This window comes from Phyllopteryx taeniolatus, chromosome 20, assembly GCF_024500385.1.
Source record: "Phyllopteryx taeniolatus isolate TA_2022b chromosome 20, UOR_Ptae_1.2, whole genome shotgun sequence".
In the NCBI taxonomy this organism is placed as follows: Eukaryota; Metazoa; Chordata; class Actinopteri; order Syngnathiformes; family Syngnathidae; genus Phyllopteryx; species Phyllopteryx taeniolatus.
The window spans coordinates 9,243,555-9,263,000 of NC_084521.1; the positions used below are offsets into that span (position 1 = coordinate 9,243,555).

General features: G+C 42.1%; 1 protein-coding gene across 2 annotated transcripts in view; it reads right to left on the bottom strand.

The window, feature by feature from the left end:
• Positions 1-9,747: 9,747 nt before the first annotated feature.
• The window catches only part of zeb1b (zinc finger E-box binding homeobox 1b), a 59,813-nt gene continuing 50,114 nt past the window's right edge, over positions 9,748-19,446 (bottom strand). For both annotated transcript variants that reach the window (XM_061758111.1, XM_061758112.1), the window contains exons 4-8: positions 19,103-19,305; positions 18,503-18,608; positions 16,466-18,192; positions 14,546-14,726; positions 9,748-13,375 (exon numbers count right to left, since the gene is read on the bottom strand). In XM_061758111.1, coding sequence (XP_061614095.1) covers positions 12,750-13,375; positions 14,546-14,726; positions 16,466-18,192; positions 18,503-18,608; positions 19,103-19,305 — 2,843 coding nt within the window. In that variant the 3' untranslated portion in view covers positions 9,748-12,749. The remainder of the gene's footprint in view (positions 13,376-14,545; positions 14,727-16,465; positions 18,193-18,502; positions 18,609-19,102; positions 19,306-19,446) is intronic.

Genomic DNA, 19,446 nt, shown 5'->3' on the forward strand with positions numbered 1-19,446 from the left:
AATAATGGGGTGCTGTCTGTCAAACTATAATACAGAAAGTTGACTTTTTAATTATGTATCATAGATATTGTATATAACATAATGGTTATTTCTCTCTATGGGCTGTACACAAATAGCAGAGGTGGGAGTAAGTCACACATATGCAAGTCGTAAGTCTCAAGTCTTAAGTTACTGTGGAAAAAAATCAAGCAAGTCGAGTCCCCACTGAAGGTTCAGCAAGTCAAAGCATTACTTTGGTTAAGCAAGTCATAAGTCAAGTATTTTTTTTTTCTCTCCAAGGAGTTGAAACTTATGACATACATGCACATCTGACTACAGTGGCAAAAATCTGAAATCACTTATCTTGTTTTTTTATTTTTTTTTTATTACAAAGGCCTGACATTTGAACCGGAGTGTGTAGACTTTTTATTGTACTATAAGTTTGTCATTTGCGTGATTTCTGAAAATGTCTGTGAGCAAGCCGTTCTGCACTCCCGCCCTACAGTTTCGTAACCGTGGGGCTAATTTACATAATGAAGGCGCCCACCCCACACACACACACACACACACACAGTTTCCCAGCTCTGCCCCCGTTGTCATGGTGACGAAAGCCGTACTCTGCCTTGACGTGAGACAGAACAGCCCTCCCTAAACAGCATGACTTGAATCAAATTGTGACAAGTGTGTGCTGTTCAGACACCTTTTATTATAACAACCGGGAACTGTTATAAATGGTAAAACAAAAATCGCATCATAATCTCCTTTCAAACCTGTAAGTCCACAGGCAATTACTTGAAGTAACATTTTAACTTTCTTAACACAGACAAGTACAAAATAAGTGAACTCTTGAAACACTCAAGCATGACAAGTTTTAGCGTACGCCGCAGTCAAACTGCCAGCAGAAGAAGTGAGACGAGTTGATTTTGGCATCCCTGGAGCAAGTTGATGATGACTTCATTTAAGGTTTAAGACTTTTCACAACGTTGTGCGTCACTGAAAATCTGATTATTTTCTAAAATAAACCAGTTGTCCAAGATGAGGGGGAAGAACACCTGAGGCAGAAAAACACACTGTCAACCCAACTTGATGTGCTTTGGAAATATTTGTTTTGATTTACAACCCACTGAGGAGTTAGTCTTGTTTGTTCTTTAAAGGTGTTTTGGTGTCATTGCAAAGCGAGCCAAGACAGTGGCTAACAAATGCTGGTGTTTCCATCAACAATTTATTATGCACATTAAGAAGAGTTAGTTGGAAAAAGTTGAGTTTGAGCTGTTATTTTCTTCTCCTGAAGCACATTCAAGCAACACTATTCTTATTAGGCATTGTGAATTTCGAAAACAGTAACACTTAGTGTTAATTTATAAAACTTTAAAGGAGACATTAAAGCCACAACTCCCCGGGTTATTGTAAGGACAGCTTTCGTTACCATCATGACAAGGAGGGGAGCCACTTGTTGTAGAGGGGGGCGGAGGGGGGGGGGGGACTGTGCAAACTGCAAAGTTGACACAAGCCCCCACAAAGATAGCATTGATTTGATTCCCACTATGGAGTCAGCGGTTCATCCACAACTTTCTTACCTTCTTTTCTTTTTTACACAAGGAGTAGTTTTGCACCTCTCGTGGTTTGTCATACTTGTCCATTTTGACATTTAAATCTAAAACCTAGCTTTGTTAAACTCGTAATAGGTTAATTGTGGAAGCAGGCTGAAGAGCAATAAATAGCCAGAAAGGGGAGTTACAGCGAGATACCGTACACCAACAATTCCCAGCAGAGTCGGACAAAGGCCAAGGTTCGTGGTGTACGCGCGGGGGAGGAGTCAAATGTCAAGCGCAGTGCGACAGTAAGTAGACATGTTCAGATAAACGGAGGAGGTGGATGATTTAACCCAAAGGCGAGCGGACTGAAAACTGCTTCATCTGCTGACTCAGAAGCTTGAATCCCATCTGGGGGTTTGCTCGCATCTCCCGTCGGTGCACAGTACTTCCCGTCCTCAGGGACGACGGCGGGCCCGCTGCATCGACTCACCCAACATTGTGTAATAATTCTAAGGTTTGACCTTGTAAACTATTAGTCACCAATGTTTGAACACGATACTCTTTCTGGCCACTTTCAGTTTGTAGGGTTGCAATCAAAGGGCGGGGGAAGCTCTCTGAATGTTCTGAACTCCTGTTTCTATGCCAATGTTGTGTTGAGCAGAATGATAGAGGTTTTAGCTCGGTTGTCGTTCTTCTTCAGGTGACAAAGAAGTTGAGTGCCACTGCTGATGAAAGCACTCCATTCAATCGACAACCATTTTCAAACTATTGTCACAATTATCAAAAGATCACTGAATCATCTATTTGTTTTTTTTTGTGCTCATTCCTCCTCCTCTTTCCATTTGTCCGAAAAAGTTAGGGGAATTGGGAACTAGGGTGACATTTCAGGACTTTCAACTTAAAATGCAATTTACGGGTGAAATTCTCTAAACTTTGGAATCCTCGAGACCAGCTGTTCTTTGTTGCCGTACTTTTTGCACGACTTGCTGTTCTCGAAAAACGAGCTGGATTCACAACACGTGTTTGATACGGAAAAATTGCCACGGACGTCCACTTTCGTACCCCTTTCTGTGAATTTTCCACTCTCTCTATCTCAAAGAATCACATTGTCTGTACTGGAAAACATTTGACCTCAAAACAAGTGAAATATATAACATTTTGAAAAATGTCAATTTAGTATGAATAGACTTAAGATTCTTAAAATAAGATCATTTGTGATAAAACAAGTCTTTTTGTCTTGCTGAGAATTTAGGAAAAAACAACTGGTTTAACTAAAAATAAGATAAATTCACTAGGTAAAATTGAGAATCACAAAGAATCACCCAAATACGAGATTCTTCTCTGCGTCCGACTCGGTGTCGTCGTAATTCTAGGCCTGAAACCATTGCCAAGTACCGTACGAGCTCGCTGCACAATGAAGTGCTTGGATCGCTTTAAACATTTGCCATGACTAAAATGACACAGACGGTAAAAGTCAAGAGCTTTCGTGAATTCATAACAGTTTAGTGCTGGTAAACCAGGAAAACATGAAAAAAAAAAAAGGTCCCCGTAGCGATGAGAGATCTTAAGGACAAAAAGGTGAACATTTAAAGGAGTGTAAAGAGACCTTTTTATGGGCTTATCTCCTGACCTCCAGCAGCCAATGAGGTGTCAGCTTTTGAGATGATACATGAGAGAAGAGGGGGGGGGGCTTCTCTGAGGAGGAGGATGACGGGACAATGCGATTACTTACAACACACACTGAACAAGGACGCAGGAGTGAGGCGAAATTATCGTGAGTCTGTGTGTGTGTGTGGGAGGACCAAAGCTGGTCATGGGGAGGATGTGTGTGTGTGTGTGTGTGCGCGCACAAGCAGGTGGGCGGTAGCTTTTCAGAGAGCGGACTATTTAATTGAATTCTTTTCAGCTCCTTGTTATTCCAGTCAGGACTGCGAGCTGTTCCAAGTTGTCCCAGCAGTGTGGGAGGCCTGGCTCTACCTGCACGCAGACACACACAGACCAAGTGAGACCAAGGCAGGGCTTGCGATGTGTACAGTATGTGGTCCCGTTGGTGTTTTTCTAGCACTACTTGGGTCACGGTGTGGTCACGAGGGGAGGAAGTGGTGAAAGTTAAACCTGAGCCTCACCTTGAAATAAAACGCATGAAAACCTGCCTTCAACGCTAAAGCAACAACATGCAGAAATTTCCCCTTCCAATAACATGCAGTCGTTTTTACCTTTTTAAAATAACAGCTTCAAAGTTTTGAAGGGAAATGTGTACAAATCGTGTCGAACCTTAGAAGTTCTGCCATGGAAGGACACACATTTGTCAATGGCGATGTGTGTGTGATTTGTGTACATGTGTCAGGGTTTTTCCTGACACAGATTGAAGCAGAGGTGGCACCATGATGACCGTTCACATGTGGGCATGGGCCGAGTCCCTCACCGGCTCAAACGATCACTTTGTCGATATATTTATTATGTATTTTCTCATTATCAAATAATTATTTACTAAAGTACAAAATAAAAATGAAACCCTGTTTGATATTAATAAAATTGTGTGAACGTTTTAATGTAATGTTAACCATGATACGACCAGAGGCAGAACATTTTAGCCTCCAATTCTTTTTTTTTTAAATTGTTTTATTTATTTATTTATTTATTTTTTTGCAACAGACGTCCAAGTGCCTTTTTATGTATTTAAAAAAGAATATGATACCAACATGATGGCCTTTTTGACTATACTGTATAATACAGTTTTGAGTGCAGAGAAGAGCCTCTCCACCCACATCTGCAGTCTGGGAGGGCAATAGCGCCGCTATCATTGACGTCATGATAGAAACCCTAAATACCATAAAAATGCAATATAACAGCCCACAGCTGTGCCACATCTGTCATCTGGAGCAGTTCCGAATCAATATTTTTCTGATAACAAGAAGGCATCATACACACCAGAGATCGCTACAGACGTGTTTTGCTAATCAAACTTTGCTTGCTTGTTGACATTAATCTGTGGTGCGTTTGAAATCTGATTGGTTTAAAAAAAAAACAGTGGGGCAGCACTGCTGATTTTGAAGGCCCCGGGCAGAATACATCGACTATGGCAGCACATAGCGGCTGAATTGTGATTGGACCGTCGCACGTCATATCATCAAATGGAATCTCAGGCTCTTTGACCAAACATTAAATGGCATTTATTTATCATACAGTATAATGTGATTAATGTTGCCCACTTGGCATCCATTGCAGCCTGTTGCTCCTGGAAGGGGATCTCGCCCTATGTGGTCCCTTCTCAAGGTTTCTTGTTGATCCATGTAACTGTGAGCTTGTGAAGCCTCTTTTTGTCATTAACGAATGTACAAATCAACTCGACTCTGCTAAAAATCTAACATGCACGCCCTGTAAGCTGTATAGCCAAGAGAACCGCTATTGTGAAGAAATTAATACAATTTCATGGAACAACATATTAGAATTTAGGTTGTACATGTACAAGTAGGTCAGAGCTTCTGATAAGCAAACAGAGGAGGCAATAAGCGCACACATGCACACCATTTTTTTGCAGGGTGTCTTAGATTAGTTTTTTTTTAAAATCGGTGTGTATGTGTGTTACCCAGCTTTATACAGAGTAACATTCAGTTTGACACTGGAGAAATGTTCGATGCATAGACAGACTGCAGCACATGGACTTTATAGATTTGAAAGATTTTGCTCACATGGTAACACAAGACTAGGACATAGCTGGAAGGTATGTTTTTTGTTGTTGTTGTTGTTTTTCTCCCCCATTCGTGTCGATTATAGCGATTTCTCCAAAAGCCAAACCAGCTTTATTTGCCCAAACTGAACAGGTGTGACCAGGATAGTGCATGATGACCACATAACGAGATCAACACCTGAAACCGCAGTGGATCTACTTGTTTAACGATTGGTGTCATATTGCTGGCCTGAAGGGTAAATCCGCTGCGGCGATGTTTAAGCTATGAGCTAAATGCTGCACAATGACAATCCAATCAGGCCTTTGCACACGAGCATGTGGTGACCTGGATTCCTTTGACCGCTTCACATGTTCACATACATACAGCGCACGTTTGTGCTGTATATTGACCATTAATTCCAGCAATCGATGTTGCTCTGACCTTCCAATATGCTGTTTTACACAATACCACTGCTAGTACAGCACTCATCATCGTGACATTTCAGCGAGGAAAACGCGGTCAACTGTCATCTTTCCTTATTTCAGTTTTTGTTAGGCTTTTCGCTTTGCCTTATGCTGAGATCATTTCCCAGGTGCCTTCTGCCTTCATTGTTGACTCATTTCAACTAAGTTTAGATTTTGCTGTTACCGGATGTTTTATTGCTATTTCATTAGTGTCTTGTTTCCTGCATTATTCTTACTATTTGTAATGCTTATACGTACAGGAGCACCCAACTGAGTTATAACACGCCGCACACAAAGTCTTTGCTGTGTCTGTTAGGCAAAGGTAGACAGACGACAGTACTGAAAAGTACTGCGTGGGTCTTTTTTTCCCTACTCCCCAGTGCATGGTAACCATTATAGAGTCGTAGGTATATACAAGGAAATCCTCACCTCTTCGCTGCTGCATCGTAGCGGCTGCGAGATTTCGTTCGCTCGCTGGCGGCGGAGGTCCCGATGGCTGTAGGAAAAATAGTTGGCACCGCAGCTGGTTTCAGCCTCTGCCTCTGTATCCAATGCTTTCTGCTAAGTCTTTCTCAAAACACGGCCGGTTCGAAGTGATCGGCACAGTTTGGAACGCTCGCTAGGCACCCATAGCTGACAACGTTTCTTCCCCTGTCGATTGACTTTCCCTATCCACTGGTCACGTATTCCTTTTTCACTTGGAAAGCCCCCCAAAAAACTCTTGCCGCTGCCTGCGCCATTTGTACAACCAGATGCCACGCAATAAACCATCGTGACATCGTTAAATCGTACGACAACAAATATACGAGGACGGAACAACAGCATGGAGCAATAGCACACAACGCCGAATGAACAGGCTGTTTGACTCGTGTGACGTCACAGCGCCGGATAGAGCCGAAGACCGGAAGCCGCTTTCTGCATCATATTTATCGATTTAACTGCTGTATAGCTGCAATATAATCACTTCGAAATAGCAGATGTGGTTTATAAGGAGGGTTCAAGAGTTATCAAGGAACGTTTTAAAATCTTTGTCCTCTGACCTTTTATGCAATTTCTGTTCATTTCTATGGGGAGTATCGATTTGATATATGAGTAGATTGTGTTAGAACTTGGTCACGGAACAAATGAAATGTATAAATCAAGGTACAACTGTACTGACTCTATATACTACATATGTGCGGTTAAAGCCTTCTTTAACTGATAACGTATATGTATTTTTGTCTGGGAGCTGGGTTGTCTTCAGTTTTATCGGTACATTTATCGATGTTCAGTGAGCTTGTGCTGACCGCTACGTTTAGAAATGGCAACAATCGATCAGGTCAGCCGAAGTGCTTGATTAACTTGGCCCCTATTACGCTTCCGCACACACTTGAGACGTCACCGATAGCGTCCCGGTATTTGGCGCCGGACTAAATGAACATGACCAGAAGTGACTGCTATTTCCTCAACTCAAGCTTGGCTTTCCTCCTCCTTCCTCTTGGCTTTTCTGTAAATTTCCCCGGGGAGCCTCAGTCCCCTGGGCTCGGCGCCGTGTCAGAGTCCCGGCAGACGTCATACTTCATCAGGCCGTTGCGCCATTATTGGCAAGCGCGCTCCATATCCTCTTAGCAGTTATAGCTTTTCAATTTTCCTCTGAAATGCTGAGACCAGCAGAACATACTGCAATATATCCATGTTTTGAGTTTTGGATGGCAGTGAAAGCCTGTTTAAATACACACACAACTCGCACGTGCGGCTGCAGGCTACACACTCGTTGACCTTTCCGGAGCTTAGAGCGACGCTTTGTGACCACTGTTACAAGACGTTGATAATAGGCACAATTACAAGATGCAGCTTGACAGTTTGACACAGTAATGTTATGCTGCGGGCTGTCCTATAAAGCATTCTCTCTCCACTTTTCCTCCACTCCCGCAGCTCAGTCTCTGGGGAACCACTGGGCATGATGATGATGATGATGATGATGACGATGATGATGGCGGGATCAAACCTCCGACAGATCATTCTCTCACCGAGCCGACGCAATCCCACCTCCCGACTCGTATCGTAACAGGTAAAAAAATGCACACACAAACACACGGTCGCCCAGCAATGTAGTTAGTCGTCCTCCGATGGATCAGATTTTGAAGACATCTTTTTTTTTAATGGATTTGTACAGTGTACAGGCAAGTCTGAATTTGGCGTTGCACAACTTCAGTGTAGTACAATGTCATGAACATGCTGAGTAGCACTTAGGTCTATGAGAAGATGATGAGGCAGAGAAGGTCCCCAACGTATCTCCTTTGTTCCGACAGAGCAAAGAGAACATTTTTTTTTTTGTAAGCTGTTTGTATCTGTTGTCGCTCCAAGTGTTAAAAGTAGCAGTTGTTTCAGGGATTATTGTTACTGCAACATCTATGATAATTTTTCACATTACATTATGTTAGCATTAAGGTAGCGGACTTCCGTTATTTGGCGTTTATATATCTGTCCATTTTCTACCGCTTATCTACAATGTTTAATTCTCTTTTGTCAGTTTTACCAACCTAAACTGGGAATGACAAATAAACAGCTTGAAGGAAGCACACTTTTCCCTCTTTTTTGGGAGAGCCGTGTGAGAGTCTTCAAAAGAGTTTTCTTTTCTTCAAAGTGATGTTATCCGATAGTCTCTCCCTTTTTAACACCCAAAGAGTGTGGACAGGCGCTGAGGAATATTTTATAAAACGTTTTAACAAGTGTGTCTTATTACATTGAAAAGTCTTTAGTGTGTGCGAGGGTATATATAAATCTGTATATAGTGCAAAGATTTTTACCTATTGCAGGTGTATCAGTAATAAATCCACTCCACCCTTTACTTTCATTTAAAAACATGACATTAGAAGTACTTTGGCCTTCTGGGGAGACCATCTACCAAATATGACCACTAACTATTGTATCAATTTCAACTCCTCAAAGGACTATGGATTTCTTATTGTCCATTCCATTATTAATTCATGTTAGGCGGAACGTGCTGATGTTGGTGGGGAGGGGGGAGGGTTGACCCCAGTAGAAACCTAATCTGGATCAATAGGGTTGACCTTGGGCAGGGCTGCTAACAAGCAGACTGCACTGATTTGAATGGGACAGATCGATCACTGATGCAGTTTGAAGCAACAGTATGTAGTGATTGTACCTTAGAAAGTGTCAAAATAGTGAGGATGGCATAATGGACCAAGGAGAATAGCATCGATGCCATGACAACCCTGGACCTTCGTGCTCCAAAATATTGATGCTAGCGTTAACAAATTGTGTGCAGTACAATTGCCTATCAATGCCTCAAGATGACAGCAAAGGACTACTGTTGTCTAAATGAAGCTCCTCAATTCACTTCAGCGCCAAGATGCCACCAGATGGCGCCATGGAATACTGTTAATGCTTTTGGCTGTGCACAAAAACTGATAGTTTTCAGTGAATAATGGATACATTTACAAAATAAATAAAAATCTACGAATAGACAATTCGGCGAATACAAGGAAGACATATCTCCAAACATTTTGATTAAAAAAAAAAAAAAAAAACAAAATTTAAGATTCTTAGTAGAACCTCCCCCCGCCCCAAAAAAAACTTTTTGTTTAGCAAAACATGCAAATTTGACTAAAAATTCAACTTCAGCCTTTATAGAAACTGTCAAATTTCCATTATTTTCTATGAGAAATGCTGTTTTTAAATACAGTGGACCCGCTTTTCGCAGGGGATAGGGAACGCGCCTGACCGCCAATAGCAAAAGTCTGCGGATAATTGACACCCATTATAATTGTATATAATTGAAACCCCAAACTTTCTTGAATAAATAAGGATAAACCTCCAATAAGCATTTTCAGAGTTTGTTCCCTCCCAAAACAAGAAAAGCAAAAATAGAAACAAAATTAAAAACAATTTTGAAAAAAACCCCACTAATAAGTGAATCTGGGGTGCCGAACCGAAGGTATGCGGGGGTCTTAAAGCTTGGCAAGCATCTTGCAATGGGCTGTGTTCAACCTTAGTGGTCTCACTGTCCTAAAAACAAAATACATACTATCAAAAAATGCACATTGGAATATAAATTCACAATATAAACCCAATGACGATATCAGCACAAACCCACAAGTTTGTATTTGGTGTATTTTATTGTGAGATGGGGAGTCATTAAAAAAAAGGAAAAGAAAGAAAACAATCACAATAAAAAAGATGAGGGTGTTAAGGGGTAGAGGGGCTTATAAAAGTGGGCATGGTCTTGACAATGACGTAGAAAGTAACATGTTGGCACAAAAAGAAAAGCATTGGAACAATATTATTTTGGCTTGGCAAACAGGACAGATTGGGTGGTTACGGTTCATCCTTCAATACAACAGCACACTCATGCTATTAGACATACAATTATTTGTTCAAAAAGTTCAGTAGCTTCATACTAGAGAGGAAAACTAAAGTAACATGAGCATGGATGCAAAGAGGTCACAGGTTCCAATTTTTCAGGCTTGGAGGGGTTATTCGTTGGGGGGGAGGGGGGAGAAAAAGAAAAAAAAAAACACTTCAGTATGCCGGAGTCTCATTTGTTTCAGGCTTGTGGTTATGTTACCTTTGAATCTTTTTTTCTTCCCATACTAAAATATATTATCGTATTAATACAAACTACAGTATTGTACACTACATAGTGTAATAAATAAACCATAAAGAAATATAAAAAAATAAGACATAAATATAAAAGTTCTCTATGACTAAACAGACAAACCCATCTCTTTTTGGGGAAGGGGTAATAATACTGCAACTGCTGAACATACAGTACACACTGAACAAAAAAATAATAATCAAGAACAGGTCAAAAATAATACTGACATGTTGAATTAAACTCCTGGAATTTGCCTACGTTACCTGAAGAGACGTTTGATCGCTGTGTGTTGAACAAGTGCACTGAACAAGCTTAGAGAAGGCAGAAAAACTATTACAACAATTAGAAGTCATGTGTGCTAATTCTTGCTCCAATGAAGAAATACGTTTCCAAAATGATGCAATGGTTGTACTACGTAACACTGTAGTCGGCCAGGTTGTACTCCGTTGACTGGCTGATCTGGGATCTGCTAATACCTGATCTTAGCTGCTCCACTCCCACAGCATAATGGCACTTTTTCATCTGCAGCTTTCACTTGTTTCTTTCCTTTATTTTTGCATAAGGCTCAGAAGGTGGGGGTTCTATGCCTAAAAGAAATGTAAAACAAAACAAAACAAATCCCTCCATCTTTTTTGCTAGCGTCTAACCATTTTTAGCATGTTTTGACATTTTGGGAAAAAAGCCCATTTACTCTCTTGTCCATGCGTCTTCATAGAAAAGTAACACACACAAAAAAAGCCTCACGGAATTCAAAAAACACATTGCATCTTAATTTCATGTGTAAAGATACAAAATGAAGAAGTTTCAATGATTTGTAAGGTTTTGCGACATCCTCCTCTGACCACTCGTGAAACGTTATTTAATGATCGTGTTGCCCTGGACACTAACAAGCTTATTAATGTAAAATATGATGAACATCCTTCCAAATCTTTTATGGCAAAATGTCACCGTTGTGATAAGAGTTCAGGCTCAAAATTGTTGTTTGTAATCAACCTTTAAACAACAATATAGTTTAGCTTTGACAGCGTCAATAAGTATCAATGCCATGGCAACTCAAATGCATGCGTACCACTCTCTTGTATTTTGTCACTGTATTGTAAAAAGGAAATGAAAGCAGATACACTTCACTATTGTGTGTGTGTGTGTGTGAGGGGGGGGGGGGGGGGGGGGAAATCAGGGGTCCCCTGATACAAAAGTATAGTATCTGGATCACACTGGAAAAAAAGTAGCAAAAAAAAAGTTGGGAATAAACTATCAGGAGAACAGCAGTAATAACACTATAAGAATAGATGTTTTTTTTTGTAAATAAAAAAAAAAGCAATTAGGAAAATTATTTTATAAATTACCTAATTATAATGTCACAATGTTACAAGAATTAAGCAGCAATACTGTAATATGACAAAATATGCTGTTTTTTGAGTCAATGTCAAAATTCCCACACAAATGATGCAAATTAGACCTGTGCGTCTGGAGTTCTTTTCCAAGAACAACATTATGGAGACTAATATTAAATGTGATTATTTTTTTATTTTTTTCCCCCTCCCTCACATGCCAACTTTATTCCCCTATTGTTTTGACTTCACTCTGGTAATTATAATCTTCATATAATTTATTTGTTTGTTTTCCTGCTGCAAATACAGTATTACAACTTCATGCTTATATTTCAACTTTATCTTTGGAATTCCCTAAGAGTGTTGCCTTAATACTTAAAAATAACAACAAATAATTAAAAAAAAAAAAAAATCTTCCCTGGTTCTCATAAAACTACTATTGCTAATGTAATTTTTTGTCTGGGTTTTATCTCTTTAGTTGGCCTGTGGTGGTTGTGTGAGAAAGAAAGCGAATAAGCGTTTGTCCCAAAATGTCAATTTGTACAGAAAAAGTCCCCTGAAAAGTCTAAATGGCTGTAAAGACCCGTCCTCTCACCGATGTTTTTATTCTTAAGGCTCACAATCCAATCGGAAAACCAAAATAAGTGTGACGTTGTGGTATCTCGAGTGCGCTAATACTGAAGGGTAGAAAACACAACTGAACTGCTCGATCCTCACGTAAACCAAGCCACTTGTAGTGCACAGGATTTGTCTTATTTTCCTTCCAACTTAATAAAATACTGACTTTTTTCATGTTCATTAGCAATAAAAAGGTATAGAAATATCTCCCAACTGTACAGCATTTAAGGGTTAAAATATGAGTGGCAAAATTAGTAACACTGATACAAAGAAATGAACCAAGGTGTTTTAGTAATAAAACATTATCTAAAACTTGTCGGCTCTAGCTTCCAAAGTCTGTATAATGCATTTCCTTCCTTGAGTAAAATTTGCATTCTTCATATTTTTCTCTTTACAAATGGATTTGAGAATTTCTTTTCTTCCCTGTGGAAAAGTCACCAGTATTTTTGTTTGTTTTCAATTTTCAGGCACACCTGGATCTCTACACAGTAGTGAACTGAATGAAGCAAGCTGTCTCGAGTGAGCAGGAGTCTGATCGCTCCTCTCGTCTTTCAGTCACGTTCTCCTTTCTCCTGCCTCTCATCTTCTTCACAAGCTGCGTTCGCTTCGCCCCCGCTCTCTCTCATGACCTCGTCTTCTCTCTCGCACGCCACGCCTTGTTCTCCGTCCATCGCCTCATCCCCCGCCGCCTTGCCTCCCTCCTCTTCATGTTCTTGTCTCGTGTCGGCTTCCTCCTCGGTCTCCGCCGTCTTCTCCTCGGCCTGGTTGTCGTCATCCCCTCCCTCGTCCCCTATCTGCACCACCTGGATGTCATCCATGTCGACCGCGCCTTCCTCCTCCTCCTCCTCCTCGAACTCTTCGCTTTCCTCGTCCTCTCTGGTGCTGCTCCCTCGCTCGTCCGAGTCCATCTGGAAGGGAGCGCGTTGCGAGCCCCGCGCCCGTCTCAGGGCGTCCTCATCCGGGCTCTCCCTGCCTCCGCCTTGGCTCTGAGACTCCTTCTTGCAATAAGAGTAGCGATGGTTCATGTGCTGGGAGTACGAGCCCGAGTGGGAGAAGCGTTTGCCGCACTTGTCGCACTGGTAGGGTTTCTCCCCCGAGTGGAGGCGCTTATGTTCGATTAAGTGGTGTTTGTGTTTGAAAGCCTTGGTGCAAATGCTGCACTCGTGTGGTCGTTTCCCTGTTGAGGGAAGAAAACAAAAATTGGATCAACAAAAATCACTTTCAGTTTGCAAAAGTACTCACACTCTGTACTTACAGGCATTGGGGATTGGTTAGTTTAAGCTACCGCTAACTGCAAAGGTTGCCTTCACAAGTTTTCATTCCCCGCCCGCCCCATTTAAACTTATACAAAACACACTGTGGATGGGTTTCAAAACCACTGTTATGAAGCTTGGCTGTTATGAAGCTTGGCAGCACGGTATGGTGGACTAGTGGTTAGCACATCTGCCTCACAGTTTTGAGGTCCTGGATTTGAAATGCGGGTGTTCCCAACCAGGCAAATATATATAAATATCTGTTTTGTCTCTATTAGCATATTTGGTATTGAAGTAATCTAAAAGTAATAGAAGGTAATCAAGTTACATTATTTTAAATACTGCATTATGGTAAGTGGTAATTACTGACACTAGTAAGAATACATTTTTAAAGTAACCTTCACAACCTAAAAAGAAGTAAAAAAAAAAAAAAAAAAAGGATAGTGTCATTTAAGTCTGAGGGCTTTTAAATTCGTAAAGGCAGGATTTTTATAACAGCTCTTGTACTGAATCATATTTGATTGTGCTGGTTTAATTAATGGGTTGCCCTGCTGTGAGTGTAATTTATTTTGGAAAATATTGTTGTGTAAAAAAAGAAAAGTACCATTGGGCGGAAAATACTTGAAATTTAACTGAAGGCAAAACAATTTTGCTTCAGTCTTGAGGAAACTAAATCCAGGGTGGGGAAGGGCTATAGTTTCACCTAAACTGAGCTCATTTGGAGATGAAAACAACAGTTGCTAGCCAGGTATCAGGGAAATAAACGAGGGGAAAATGGTAAAAAGCCTCTGAAAGCGTTGACCTGCACTTGACTCAAAGCAATCCAAATCACTAGCAGAGCTCGCCTCTTACAACATTTGATGCTTCATTCGAAAAGCTGGCAGTGCAGATGTTGGGGAGTTGGCGGAAAGAGCTCCTCAGACCTCTTCTGTGCATGTTGAGTAATACCTGCTGGAAGGCGGTGTCCAGCCTTCCGCAGTAAAATCCCCCTTCACTTGCACTCTGACTCAATGTTCCTAGCCCCTGAAGCTGACTGATGGTGAGACGCGATCTGTTTTTGTTGGCTGGAAAATGAAACCATTCATATTTATTACCTGTGTGTTCGTATTTGTGTCTGAGCAGTGAGCTGCTCTTCTGGAAGATCTTGTCACACAGGTCGCAGGCGTACATGCCGCTGTCCGTCTTCTTCATCTTCTTCCTCAGAGGCCCCGAGTCCGAGTCGTTGTGTTCCTCCATGGCCGACGTGCCCTCTGAGCCTGTGTCCTGCTTTTCTTCCTGGGGGAAGAGGAGACATGATTAGTAACTCTGATGGAGTCAAAAGTGGAAAAAACAATGAATGACTCAGTGTACGTCTACAGTGAAGGAAGGTGCTGAGTCAAACTATGTCATGACAACTAGTAGTTATCTGGAAGCCAGTGGCAATGTAATGCAGGGCCCCGGTTTCCGAGATACCAGGATGCGAACGGCGACAACTGAACTAGTTTGCGCAGTTGCATAAGAATGCACAAGCTCAGTTAGTTACTTTCATTTTTACGGCCTAGAATAGTTTTCCTACGCCTATTTACTGTAATTATGGCTATACTATCTTAGCATAGATTATTGATGCTGCGTTTAGACAAAATTAGTTATGTCACTGCGGTAAGAATGTAACTCCGTTCGTAAACGGAGGACCCGCTGTGGTGATTCAGAGAGCTGACTTTCGTGTAGCTGGTGTGGGACCAATTCCCACTTAATGCCTCATTCACAATTGCCCTCCGATTGAGAGGGGAACGATTCAGGGTAGTGGGGTACAAGATAGCTCAATATATCTCATTGTTATCGGTCATTTGCTACAGTATCAATACACCAACATTGGCTACAGAAAATTTTACTTTCTGAGCTAAGTATGCACTTAATTGAAAATGTTTAACTTGAACCGGTATCGTGACAGTGACCCTTCCAAGGTGTAAGATCTTAGACCCTGGGCATAATAAGCATTTTGTGTGTCAAAGAAAGAAATAATTTCACTATTCACTTTCAAGCCTCTAAAACCCACCCAATGGTGCTGGAAAAGACATGATTCGTGATTAAGAAGAAACCAATACACACGGAAGTTTCTTTTTACAGGGCAGTCCTGTGCCAATACACTTAACACAAACGTAAAATACAACAACAATAAATCAATGAGAAAGGCAGAGGTGCAGCATTTAAAAAGATTCCCGCAGATCAATAAGGGTCTCAGCAGTAAAGTGCATCCTCGTGTCCTTTGGGTGACGGACCAGAACATTTACATCCATCACTGCTAGCCCATTAGGGTGTCCCTGCACAATGAATAGCCATTACTGACCGATGTTGTTATTTTTATTATTATTATTATTATTTTTTTTTTTATAAAGAGATGAATTTTGTTATTTCTATATATGACTTATTGATGAGTTTTAGCTGGTGTCAGGCTATGTGTCATGTTCTTACAGCTCGGGATAGCGAAGCTGGTGAACAACGAAAATAAAAAGGCATGCACTGAAGATTGGGACTGCTATAATGATCAACTATGGTAAGACATTCATCCCTTTCCTACCACATGAAGGTGTTTGCTGAGGATGAACACCGCAGGAAAAAGGAATTAAAAAAGGAATTTGCTTGAAGTCAAACAACACCGCATGACGAGATCTCGAAAATAATGGAAGTACCCTATGTGTTCTTTCAAGGTGAGAACACTTGTGTATCAGTTAGCTTACAGATGTCTGAAAAACAGATGTAGTGTGCAACAAAATCCTACCACCTGTTCCATCTTAAAAACACTAAAAACCCTTTTTTCCAGTAGGGGTAGAAGTAGTTTGGTTCACATTTTGATTCACATGTGACGGGTAAGTAAATTATTCCAAACTATAACACTTATTGACACCCTTCCATTGCTGTACCAGCTAGTTCTGAAGTACAAGGTGTGTGAGTTAAGATTGAACAAGGCATATGGATGTCCATCAATGAGTTGGTAGAGAATCCTTCAGAGTCTTTGAAATGGGGACGATACAAACCTTGATTCCGTTGAGGTGGATGGTTTCCTGCGTTTCGGTTCCGGCAGGGCTGCTAGCTGTAGTGGTATAGGTGTAAGCCAGTTGAGGGATCAGGATAGTCTGTTTGTTGTTGGTGGTCAGTGCCCTTAGACATTGGATAGGGCTCTGGTCGGCAATGGCCACCAGCGTGGGGAGTTGAGTGGTCACAATATTGAGGGGTTTGGCACTTGGCGGACTGGCGTACAGTGCGACAGGGCCGGAGCCCACACATGAGAGTGGCGACGAATCTTTCTTTGTGCAAGTTAAGTTCAAAGGTTCATCCAGATTGGTACGGAATGAGGAAGGTGAGGGGTAATTGCGGGGTTTTACAACCACGCCCTCAGTTTCCTCTTTGTCAGACTTTGGCAGGGACAGGTCCAGTGGTGCGTCAGTGCTGTGAGGGGTCCGGTCTTGAAGGAGAACGTCACCGCTCGGGTTTAGTGGTAAAGGAGAGCCCGGAGAGCTGTGGGAGCCGTTGACCTCCGCTGGGGTTGCTTCTGTAGGACTGTCCTGAGTCACAGTAGGACTCATGGAGGCCATCCCCTTCCCCTGGATCAGCGATACTACGCTGTTGGTATCGCAGGCATCCTCTTCCTCTGAAGGGGGTGTTGGGGCACCAAGTGATATTTGACCCTCCTGCATTTTGTCAAACCACTTTTTGACAACATGAATTGGTAGGCTGACTGAGTCGGAGATCTTGGCCAGCTCTTCCTTGCTGGGCTCTGCATTTAAGGCAAAGTAGGCCTTGAGCAGGGACAAGAGGTTCTTGGGCTGGTTGGAAAGTCCTCCCTCTGACAGCATGGCAGCAACAGCAGACTCTCCATTGAGTCTGAAACTCTCCTTATTGCAGTGTTTGAGGGCATGGAGTGCTTCCAGCCCAGCAGGACAACTATCACACAGGAGACAAGTCTTAGTGGTTTTATCCTCTTCTTTTGTATCAGTGGCCCTCTTGCTCCTGACGGTCAGATCTTCAGGGAGTTTCTGACACTTGGACGGCTCTGTGGTTGGCTGTGCAGTTGAAAATGGTTCATGCTCCTTCTTAAGGTTTTGCGCTGCAAGTTGGGCTTGGTTGGGGTCTAAATTGTAGTTTATAATGATTTTTGCATTGCCATCCTGACCCACAATAGGCAAACTGATGGCTGAGATGAGCTGCTGCTGGGAAGGATGGAGCGTTCCAGTGGTTAACCCCAAGTTGGCCTGGCCCTGGCCTTTGGCGTTGCTTTCCAGGACTTGGCGAATAACATTACCGTCCACGGCCACTTTGAGAGCATTCTGGAGGTCTGCTATGTTGATGCTGATGGGTGACACCAGCCCCACAGTGGGCAGGACCACAGCTTGCACTGTGCCCTGCAGAGGAGCTGCAGCCCCTCCGCTGTAAACGCCAGCATTCATGCCAGCCACAGCTGGGGATGTCATTACCATGGGTTTGTATTCATAGTCCATAGGCTCGCTTTTGATCTGGTTAAGGGGCAGCTGCTCCTGTAGGGGCTTGCTGTGCTCTAGCTTCTCTCTAATCTGCGTGCGGAGGACAGAGGGTGATGTGGGAAGGATTGGAGTCTGAACCTGGGTCTGGGATTTGTTGTTGCCCTGTCGTTGTCTACCGTTGACAGAGATGAGGCTGATGCACTTCTTGCTGCTGATGTGCGAGCTGTATGAGCCAGAGTGGGAGAACCGCTTCTTGCAGTTGGAACACTCATAGGGTTTCTCTCCTGCAATGGTAGAGAGAAGATGTGTATCTATTAGTTAATGAAGCTAAATGAGCAGGCTAGGCTATAGAAGCAAGATGGAAAAGAAATCTCATGCATTACACTGATGTTGGAGTGCTGATGTAATGACACAGTTGGGAAATGCCCTTCTTTAATTGCACCATCATAATGCTTAAAGAAACAGTTATAGAACATTAACGAGGCGTACACATTCGATGGAAAACATCAAGGATAATTATAGGAACTGGCTAAACACACACACACACACACACACACGCTCCACTTCCATGGTGACAGAGGATTGGCCACTCACCACTGTGAATGCGTAGGTGCTCCTTCAGATGGTGCTTATATTTAAACGCTTTGCCACATTCAGTGCACTTGAATTTGCGATTGCCTCCCGACTGTGTGATGTGTCTCTGAAGAACCAGACAAAGAGAGGGTCAGTCAGCGAGATACACGATGACAACATAACCTTTGAACCGCTACGAATTCATGACACAGTGTCATCAATCAATCGGGGACAAAAGTTCATGTTTGAGCGTCATGTTTTGGAAAAAAATAAAAGAGGCACTATGTTTCCATGGATGGTTGTGTATAATTTCGAATCACTTTGTCGAAGGACGATTACTTCACAGTAGAGGTCCAGACAAAAATCTTCTACACTTTCATTTGGGAAAAAAAATATTTTATATATAAATTTATTCAATTATATATTGCAACTCCAATTACTAAGTTAGTTCATACTGTTACTAGCCCTATAGTGGGCAACCTTGTCGAGACAAATGATGGTATGATTGCCAATGTAATTTAAGGATTCAAACAAGCAGCCTTAATAGACAAGACACATTCTTGAAACTATTAATTTGTTTTCCTTGTTTAATCATTACTGTCTAGTCAATCCGATTTTTACCTGATCCCTTCCTGGCTTGTGGGCCGTCATGTGTCTCTCCAGTTGTGCGCGGTGTGCAAAAGTATAGCTGCACTCGGGGCAGCTGAAGCATTCCTCTGTCTTCTCGTGCCGGTACTTGATGTGCTCTTTCAGGGAGCTGTAACGCTTGTAGCCACGTGAACAGTAGGGGCAGGTGAGCAGCTGAGAGAAGGAATCGGGAGTTCCTGGACGGAATAAAAAAAATAAAAATAAAAAGTCAGAAGAAGGCTGTAATGATGTGAAGTGGAGTGAAAGAGGGTGAAGGTGGCTTAACAAGAACACCACAACACTCCTATATTTTCTCACCAACCAGTGAGAGTTCCTCC